Source organism: Crinia signifera, chromosome 6, assembly GCF_055691185.1.
Source record: "Crinia signifera chromosome 6, ASM5569118v1, whole genome shotgun sequence".
Classification (NCBI taxonomy): domain Eukaryota; kingdom Metazoa; phylum Chordata; class Amphibia; order Anura; family Myobatrachidae; genus Crinia; species Crinia signifera.
Genome location: NC_139222.1, coordinates 38,176,510 through 38,186,641, shown reverse-complemented (window position 1 = coordinate 38,186,641; position 10,132 = coordinate 38,176,510). Strand labels below are relative to the sequence as shown.

The window sequence follows — 10,132 nt, the reverse complement described above, 5'->3', positions numbered from 1 at the left end:
CCGCATGCGTCAAAGGTGCATGCATGGAATTTGGGGGCATGGTCTGCCGGTCAGGGGGGGCATGGTCTAATAATCGTGTCACTCCCATGAGGCCAAGCCCCACGCCACCGCTTTTTTATGGTCTGTACCGGCTTAATTTCCCAGAACCGATTGTGACGGTTTTTTCTCTATCCCCGTCCACAGACTACACCAAAATGGCCACTGCCCCATACAGTGTATCTCTCAGACCTCTAAGCAGCCACAAGCCTGGCAACAGGAAGTGGCTGCAGATCCCCTACACCCATATGCAGCCCTGATTGGATGAGTCGCCGTTAAACACTTCGCAAGGTCACTGATTGGCTGAGCCAGGTTCTTGGCTTGCAGTCCCTCCCCGCAGGTGGTTGCATACCTCCCAACTTCTGAACCCTCTGAAGAGGACACTGCCAGTGGGGGGTGGGACCGTACCAAAAAAATGGGACGTTGGGAGGTATGCGGCTGCGTGTGTGTGACAGACAGTGACGGTTTTTACCTATGGGCTTGCAGTCCTCAAGGTGATTGGCAGTGACTTCCAATTGGAAGTCCGACCAGCCAGTCACTCAAGGCAGTCCCACTGGTGCGTAGTACTGTGGACCATACTGCACATGCGCCAGACATGGGAACCTGATTAAGCCTCCTGGGGCTGCTGCAAAGGCAGCCCATGGAGGCTTGGGCCAGCGCATGCACAGTATGTATGAAGTTACTGCGCAGGAGGCCGGGGAGCGTGGTGGTGGCAGCGGAGGGGGGCCTGCATTGCGCCAGCCCCCCTCCTCCAAAATGGTAAAAGCCGCTACTGGTGACTGAAGTTGTTTGCATTTTTTATTTTGTCTCAAAATGTAGGTTTGGTGTAGGTTATTTTCTTTTGTTTCAGCTGCATTGTACACTTGCGGGCTCGCTTAACTCGCCCCGCTTTGGGCTTCAGGTTTCTATTCCCCCTCCAAGATGACGTGGGCCAAGTGCATGATGGGAAAGGTCTAGCCACTACCGTGTGTGATAGCAGCAGCAGCCGACGGAGAGTTCCCCTTGAAACAGGAGCTTCCCGTACTGCAGCATGAAGAAGCGGGCAGGTACCGCACCCTGATCAGCGTGTGATCAGAGAGGATCAGTAAATATCAGCAAAACTGTCCATTGGAAGGATAGGAAAGGGCTTTACTCGTGACCATGCCCCCTTTCCAGGGCCGCCCCCCCAGTACCATTACTCTCCCCCCCCCCCCCCAGTATAACGGAGCAGCTCCTTGGCAGCGCATCTCCTCTGGAGCGCACACTGCACAGTGCAGCCTGCAGAGCGGAGTCTCTCTGTGACCTAGGCTCTGCGTTCTGCAGGTTGTACTGTATATTGTGTGTGCCTGGCTGGGGGGGCCGCCGGGTGTCGGCGGCCCTGCCCCTTTCTCAAGTTCCAATTTCTGCCCTTCAAATGTTGGATGGTATGAGAGTAGTGTGGGTGTGTAAGCCAACTTGCAAGCTTGCTTATGTAGACATGCATGTACGCAGGGCCTCCACTAGTAATGTTGGGGCCCGGGACTGACCTTCAGCCTCCCCCCCACACGCCAACACCCTGCCTCCCCCTACCCCCCACACAAGATTTAACAATGAGTTATACGCTTTTTATCACTCCTTACGAATAATAAATAGTGTGCCAGCCAATCAACTCCTACCATCGGTTTTCAAAACAACAGCATACCCTCCAACATCTGAAGGGCAGGAATCGGTACACATTCGGGAAGGGGGTGTGGCCATGCGTGAATTTGGCGTGGTCACAGGGGAAGTGGGCGTGTTCACACCCCCTCTCCGAATGTGTACTGTGTGCATTTTTTTTTTATTACATGCTCCTTGCCTAGCTCAGCTGCCCCATCCCCGTATCCCCTGCTCAGCATTATTTTATATTCTAAACATGCCGCCCTAACCCCGGGGAGGACTCCCTAGCACCCCGACCCAGTCACCGCACATCAGGTGCAGGGCGGCCCTCACACCCGATCAGGAAGCCGCTAGTATGTCAAGTTTCAGGGAGAAGCTGGCGCAGGGCACGGGCATCTCATCCAGCTCTGCAAGCCATGTCCCGTATCCGCCTGCACAGACCGATACACCAGGAAGAGCGGGCGCACAGTCACACAGACAGTGTGCACTGTGCGAGACTCGGCTACTGTCACTCACCAAGTCTCACACGCGCCCACACAGCCTACAACTAGCCGCTTCATTGGCTGCAGCTCACCTCACTCTTCCCAGCACAGCCCTCATTGGTCAAGTCATCGCATTTTCAGTGGCTCACTGTAGCATCCTCAATCTGATTGGATGCTGACAGTTTCCAAAACTACAACTCCCAGAGGCGCTGGCTGGCTACAAAAAAATCGGTACATTCAGTACAGTTAGATTTAGCCGGTACAGACCATTAAAAAACGGTACCGTACCGGCTAAATCGGTACAGTTGGAGGGTATGCAACAGTTGATTGGCTTTCGTAATGAGTGATAAAAAGAATATCACTCGTTGTTAAATCTGTCCATTGCGATAACTCTGCTGCTTGATTAATTTAACTGACGCTGCCTCAAGTCAAGAAAACAAGTGTAAAAAAAGCAGAGCTAGCAGTATTATCCAACTGTGACAAGGAGCCAGGATGGATTTTGTTGGTCCATTTGGGCATTTATATGCTTTGATTTTATTTTACTATAATTAACATAAATGATATACTTCACAGCAATGTGCAATGATATTCTTGGTTTCTGTCTTTCTAACAATTGGTGAACCTGCTTAAACTCATTTGCAAAATGATAAATAGCCAATGAAAAAAAAAAGGCCATATTCCTTCCCGCCAGCAGGTGGCGCTGGACCATTAACATAACTTGCTTGACGTTGAAGGTTCTCTTTTTCCTTTTGCTAGGTGGATCTGACGTCTTGGCACGTCACGTTACGTTACGTCACGTCATGTCACCGGCAAAATGGCGGTACACTTGTGATTAGCGCTTTGCTTGCTCTCTCAAGCTCCCTGTGACCTGTAATGGCGCTGTTACCGCAATGGAGTCGTCTGACGGGGCTCCGGCGTGTCCTGCTGACAGGTGAGGACAGACTTACGACCCCGTCCCTATCTAAATGCGGCTGCTGCCCGCGCTGCGACCTTGGGGAACACAGGCGGCACCGCTCACGAGACAGAACTTGGAAAGCTGCTCTGCCTAAATAGCGTCCTAAGCGGGCACATATCTAGAACAGTACGTTATTGTAATATGCGTGGGGGCTGGGGAGTGGTATCAGAATTTATATTCTATAATATATTTTAAAAAAAATATATTTTTTTTGTCTCCTACTTTAATGTGAGTTCCGCCTCCTTCTTCTGGTTTAGGAGCTCTCCCTTCTTTCTTTTTTTTTTAATATAAACTCCACCCCAACCCAAGTTCACAAAATGCAACACGGCAGTGGGTGACAGGGGGCATCAGTGGGTGTGGGCCCCTTTAGTGCTCAGGGACCCCCGATGCACTGCACCAATGGTAGTTCTGCTTCTGGCTACCCTGTATCTGCACTGTTTTGTTGCTGTCCTGTGCAATTCTGATAAATCCTACCATGGTGCTCTCCTTTACATGAACAAGCTACCCGGATAAAGTATACTTGCCTACCTGATCCTCTCCATGCGGGAGAAAATGCTCTGTTTCTGGACTTCCCTGGTAATGTGTGATTGCCATCACCTGTGGGGAGCTGGGTAAAGGTGTTTCACCACAGGTGATGGCAATCATACATCACCAGGGAAGTCCAGGAACAGAGCATAGTCTCCCGCATGGAGAGAGTCGGGTAGGCAAGTATGGGATAAAGGGATGAGGTCGACATGACAATTGTTGACACGTTTTCCCATCATTTGCTTGATTTACAGTCCACGCGGACATCTATTGGAAATAGTAACACGTGGCAAGCAAAGCAAGCCCTCGAAGGTCCATGTTTGTACTGATGGCGGTCACTGAACTTGAATTATACAAGATTTATCCTAAAAAACGCAAAAAATATTTTGCGCTTGTAGTCCATAACCACCGTTGATTGACTATCTTTTATACCACACACACACACACACTCCTACCTCGCTTGCTAGGGAAATTCATGCACTGCTTTAAACTTGGCTATATCTGTCATACCAACCCCCTCTGCTTTAAGAATATTGAATCCTCCCTGATCTGAGCAATAGCAAAATAATTAGCACTTGTACAGTAGTACACATTTGTATTGGTAAAAGTTCAGAACATGAGGTACACTTATCTAACATATGTTCTTATTTGTCATTAGAGATTTCTGAGCAGCTGCTCAACCATAACATCCAAGTGCATGTTCCTCCATAGGAAGTGTTCCACATTAGTGGCCATTTGGAGTATCCCTGTTCTTTCACAGCTCCCTATTTAGCACTCTCCGGTCCCTGGGTTACACGCATTAATGACACAGTGAATATAGGGACCTTCCTAACATCTGCAATGTGTCTCACTCTCCTACCTCTGGTCAAGCAGCCTATGATGATCCCATTTTCTAACTGATTCTAACCGTTTAAGGAATGGTTTACAATAGTGATTTTTATTTTTGTGCCATAGTACATTGCTGTGCCTGTCTGTACTGCGATCTCTAATCATTCCGTCATTGTCTTTTTCATCCTCTTCAGGTTGTGTTTCACACCCACGGAAAGTGCTGACAGCCGGACTGCGGACATATGATCCCCTCCCAGATTTTGGAGGTGAGCTAGGGGAGCAATAAAATACATTCCAGGTCTTTTTTTGCAGATCATGTACCCGGTATCCTTCACTGCAAGTCACAGCTATAGCTATTATGTAAGCACTGAGGGGTAAATGTTTGAAGCTTGGAGAACTGATATCAATCCCCATAAAGACCGTTATGTGCAAGGTGATAATGCACTAACCAATCGGCTCCAATATTTAAATTGACAGTTGGAAGCTGATTGGCTGGAGCATTATCTTGCACATAATGTGTTTTATGGGGATTGATGCCACTTTTCCAAGCTTCATACATTTACCTCTAGGTGGGAGGATGGCTCTAATGTGCGGTGCTAAAATCATAGCCAGCTCCTGATTGGTCAAGGAAACCCAAATTCTTCAGCATGGTTTGCTGATGCAGATCTGTTTATATTCCCTGTACTTGTCCTATACTGTCCTGTACTGTCAGTCTGTGTCCTTGTATATCCCCCGTACTTGTCCTGTACTGTCAGTCTATGTTCTTCTTTATTCCCTTTACTTGTCCTATACTGTCAGTCTGTGCTTGTATATTCCCTGTACTTGTCCTATACTGTCTTGTACTGTCAGTGTGTACTTGTATATTCCCTGTACTTGTCCTATACTGTCTTGTACTGTCAGTCTGTGTACTTGTGTATTCCCTGTACTTGTCCTATACTGTCAGTCTGTGCTCTTGTATATTCCCTGTACTTGTCCTGTACTGTCAGTCTGTGCTCTTGTATATTCCCTGTACTGTCAGTCTGTGCTCTTGTATATTCCCTGTACTTGTCCTGTACTGTCAGTCTGTGCTCTTGTATATTCCCTGTACTTGTCCTGTACTGTCAGTCTGTGCTCTTGTATATTCCCTGTACTTGTCCTGTACTGTCAGTCTGTGCTCTTGTATATTCCCTGTACTTGTCCTGTACTGTCAGTCTGTGCTCTTGTATATTCCCTGTACTTGTCCTGTACTGTCAGTCTGTGCTCTTGTATATTCCCTGTACTTGTCCTGTACTGTCAGTCTGTGCTCTTGTATATTCCCTGTACTTGTCCTGTACTGTCAGTCTGTGCTCTTGTATATTCCCTGTACTTGTCCTGTACTGTCAGTCTGTGCTCTTGTATATTCCCTGTACTTGTCCTGTACTGTCAGTCTGTGCTCTTGTATATTCCCTGTACTTGTCCTGTACTGTCAGTCTGTGCTCTTGTATATTCCCTGTACTTGTCCTGTACTGTCAGTCTGTGCTCTTGTATATTCCCTGTACTGTCAATCTGTGCTCTTGTATATTCCCTGTACTTGTCCTGTACTGTCAGTCTGTGCTCTTGTATATTCCATGTACTTGTCCTGTACTGTCAGTCTGTGCTCTTGTATATTCCATGTACTTGTCCTGTACTGTCTTGTACTGTCAGTCTGTGTACTTGTGTATTCCCTGTACTTGTCCTATACTGTCAGTCTGTGCTCTTGTTGTAAATAAGAAAACTCCCTCAACCAGATATAAATGTATAGTTTCTCAGTCTTGCACTGCTTCGTTTTGCCTGTACAGGGGTCAGCATGAAGGATAAACCAAAGCTGCGTTTCATGAATAAAGTCCCTGACCTTTCTAAGGTAGTAAAAGAACCCAGGAACTTAAATGATATCCGTGGCCCTGCAAAAGTGGGACGGGACTTCAAGGAGGGAGAATACGGCATTCTGGTAAGGAAGATCGCATGTTAAGAACATATACAATGGCTACGAGATTGTGGGATTAAATTGGTGGCATGTGGGTTTATAAGTGGGAGCCTATCCGATAAGGTGGATTCAGTACTGCTCACTGCTTAGTAGGCAGCTTAGGCGCCGCCCGCCTGGCCCTTGCTCAAACAGGCAATATTGAGTTCAAGACGAGACTGACCAATGTTTTAAAGTAGCAATTGTTTACCTTTTAAACCAGTAATGGCTAACCTTGACACTCCGGATGTTGAACTACACATCCCAGCATGCCCTGCTACAGTTTTGCTATTTGGGCATGCCCAAACTGATGCAGGGCAAGCTGGGATGTGTAGTTCAACAACCACTGGAGTGTCAAGGTTAGCCATCATTGTTGCTACTTAAAAACATAGTTAACTCGCCAGGATGTTGCCAGGTTCTGCAGCTTGCAGGCTTGTGCGCTAAATGCATGAAGGAAAACCGGTGCAATTGAAACAGATTTTGTTGGCCGTCAACTTCAGATGTTTTTATTATCTATAGCCGGTATGGCTGAACTATGGCCCTCTAGCTGTTGTGAAACTACAAGTCCCATCATGCCTTGCCACAGTTTTGCTATTAGGGAATGCTAAATCTATGGCAATGCATGCTGGGATGTGTAGTTTCACAACAGCTGGAGGGTGCCTGATCTCAAGTGAATTTGTAATATTACAGAAGCTGTGCGGGTTTCTTTGGTCACAGAATGACACTACTGTACATATTATTTCAATGATGGACTAAATAGTTTTGTTTCCTCATTATTATGCAGGCTCTAGGAGGGGGTTACTTACATTGGGGTCACTTTGAAATGATGCGTCTGACCTTAAATCGCAAATTCGACCCCAAAACAACCTTCAGCAACTGGTTAATAGAAGCCCCCAGCAAACCCATCACACGTAAAGGACTTGGTCAGCGAATGGGAGGGGGGAAAGGAGCAGTGGACCACTACGTCACCCCAATTAAAGCAGACCAGGTTATCTTAGAAGTGGGAGGCCACTGCGAGTTCGAGGAAGTGTTGCCTGTGCTGACGCAAGTGGCCAATAAGCTTCCGTTTCCAGCGCAGGCCGTCAGCAGGGAGTCTCTGAGATTGGCCCGAGAGGAGCTGGAAGAGCGAATCAGAAACAACCAGAACCCATGGACTTTTGAACGCCTGGTGACGCGTAATATGATGGGTTGCCGGAAGTATCTTAGTCCGTACGACCTTCATTACAAGGGCAAATATTGGGGCAAGTTCTATCTGAAAAATCGCGTATGAAAGGAATGTTTGTTCACCACAAAACATTGTTGAGGCACTGAACCACGACCAAATGGAGTCTGTTCTGCTAAGCGTAATCTGCGGGCAATTAAAAATGAATACAAATTAAACCTTCTGATGTATTTTCTGAAACATTGTGTAGTGTTTGGTATTACTGCAATGATCCACCGAAGGTGTTCCAATATGTCTAGTGCACGAATTGGTGTGTACCAACACTCACAAATCAGCAGCGACCATTGCCTGGTATTTGGGACCGGTGATATCCCTGATCCTACCACCTGTCTATATCCACCAATCCACACACAAGCCCCTCCCACCTAACCTGGCACCATGCTGGAGATCAGTGATCCGAGAGCATGGCTGGTCTATTAGCCAAGTACAAACCCTTCCGTTAATATATGTATAGCATTCAGCTCTGTATTGGGCCTACGCTGGCTTTGATGTATATTACTATTTAGATGGTGGCTTTGCTTCCTTTTTAATCTTATTTTCCTAATTATACAGTGCTGCAGACTAGCTTGCTGCTGTATAATTACAGAATACTGGGAGACTCTTCTATTTAATGGTATTGGTGACGGGGTATTACCAGAGCTGTCATTTATTCCTCATTCCCAGGATTACCAAGATAGATCCTATTAGTCTATAAAGCCCCATAACCCTATACACTATGCTTGTGACCAGCATTATAGTATATGTTCTCACACAGGGCCTCATTCAGATCTGAGCTCAGTACAAATTTGTTTGGAAAATGGGCAAAACCATGTGCACTGCAGGTGGGGCAGATGTAACATGTGCACAGTGTTAGATTTGGGTGGGGTGTGCTGAAACTGAAATCTAAATTGCAGTGTAGAAACAATGCAGCCAGTATTTACCCTGCACAGAAACAAAATAACTCACAAATGTAACTCTCTCTCCACCTGTTACATCTGCCCCACCTGCAGTGCACATGGTTTTGCCCATTTTCCGAACAAACTTGTACTGAGCTCAGATCTGAAAAAGGCCCAAGGTGTGGTCATTTTAATAAAAGATCAAATAACAATGACATTTCTTTGCCATTTATCCGTATATAATAGTGTCCTCCACGATTGTGCCCACAATTTGTGCATGGGACTCACTGCGTATGTGGGGTTGTTTATATACCCATGCGGCCGGGCAACCATCGCCCGTTTGCTTCATTGCTCTGTACAGCACTGCGGAATATGTGTGCACTGTATAAATAACTAGATATAAGTGCGGGATAGCTCTCGGCATGTTACTTGTGAATGCCCGGTAACCATACTGCTCACTGCAAGTGGATTGAATTGCGTTTTACTGCATTGCCATTAATGTGTGCACTTGGCTTTGTTCATTTGAATTAGTGCTCTAGCTAGGGATGGCCATAAACACCTTGACGGTTGCCTTTGATGGCTTTTAAAGCAGGAACAATGGCAATAAAACATTCTACCACTTACCATTGATAGTTCCCGCTATCGCTTAGCCAGGCATGGTCAGAAGAACGGGGCGGGATACCGCATGCACCCATCTCCCAATACCATCGGATACCGTCCATAGATGGCATAAAACTATTTGAACCTCCCCATTCGATGACCAAAACATTGAGCACTAGGTCCCAACCATCGATGGCCATCCCTACATCTACCACCAACCCAAGGCACCCCAGCAAGTGCTCCAAGGGAGATATGGTGGCATTATCGACCACACTTGGGTCTACATTGTTGGGTTGACAGGCAACTAGGTTGACATGAATGAAGGTTGACAGGTGTCTAGGTCGCCAAATGCATTAGGTTGCCATTGTTTTTTTCACTGTTTTTGAGCAGACAGGCGGTATTTCATGCCCTACCATACACTAGGGCGAGGTGTGAGAATAAAATAGTGTGCCGAGCGCAGAACGGCACCATGCCCGAAGCATCACAAGCAATGCGGTTGTCTCCCAACTGTGTCCATGTCGACTGTGTCGACATTCAGGTGAAATAAACCATGCTTGTCGACCTAAGTGTGGTTGATAACACGAGCCAAACCCCTCCTAGGCAGCCCAGGATGCCACGACACACTGTTTGGGAACCACTACCATAACCCATTCACTGCTGAGTGTTTTCACACCCATGTTCTGAAGCGATTTTAACCTTTGCACTCATCACATATCAATGTCCGTTTTTCATATAAAAAAATTTTTTATAGCATTTTTCACACGTTCTATTTTTTTTTTTGGTACGTGTTTTCTAGCTCGGCCACAATCGCGGCCATTGGGGGTAATTTTTGGTGGCCTGCGACGCGACCGACGCGATGCCCCCGATTTTTCCATTGAAAACAGTGAAAATCGGGTCGGTCGCGTCGTGTGCGGCTAAAAATGCTTAAATGGTCCACACGCGATGGCCGCGATTTTCCCATAGGGAACAATGTTAAATGGGTCAATTTACCCAAATCATCATAGGGAAGAATGGTAAATGGGCCAGAAACCCCCCAAA

At 46.8% G+C, this 10,132-nt stretch overlaps 1 protein-coding gene across 1 annotated transcript; it reads left to right on the top strand.

Annotated features, from left to right (window-relative positions):
- Nucleotides 1-2,881: 2,881 nt before the first annotated feature.
- Nucleotides 2,882-7,777, top strand: MRPL16 (mitochondrial ribosomal protein L16). Its single transcript, XM_083146028.1, has 4 exons — nucleotides 2,882-3,063; nucleotides 4,635-4,706; nucleotides 6,237-6,385; nucleotides 7,182-7,777. Exons 1-4 carry the CDS (start codon nucleotides 3,006-3,008, stop codon nucleotides 7,665-7,667), a joined length of 765 nt encoding a protein of 254 aa, XP_083002154.1. The 5' UTR covers nucleotides 2,882-3,005; the 3' UTR covers nucleotides 7,668-7,777.
- Nucleotides 7,778-10,132: the final 2,355 nt, after the last annotated feature.

Excerpts from the sequence above, each read along its gene's own strand:
- MRPL16 (XM_083146028.1), top strand. The coding sequence starts at position 3,006 with ATGGCGCTGTTACCGCAATGGAGTCGTCTGACGGGGCTCCGGCGTGTC. Across the intron at positions 4,707-6,236 it reads TCCCCTCCCAGATTTTGGAG|GGGTCAGCATGAAGGATAAA; the intron begins GTGAGCTAGGGG and ends TTGCCTGTACAG. Across the intron at positions 6,386-7,181 it reads AGGGAGAATACGGCATTCTG|GCTCTAGGAGGGGGTTACTT; the intron begins GTAAGGAAGATC and ends ATTATTATGCAG.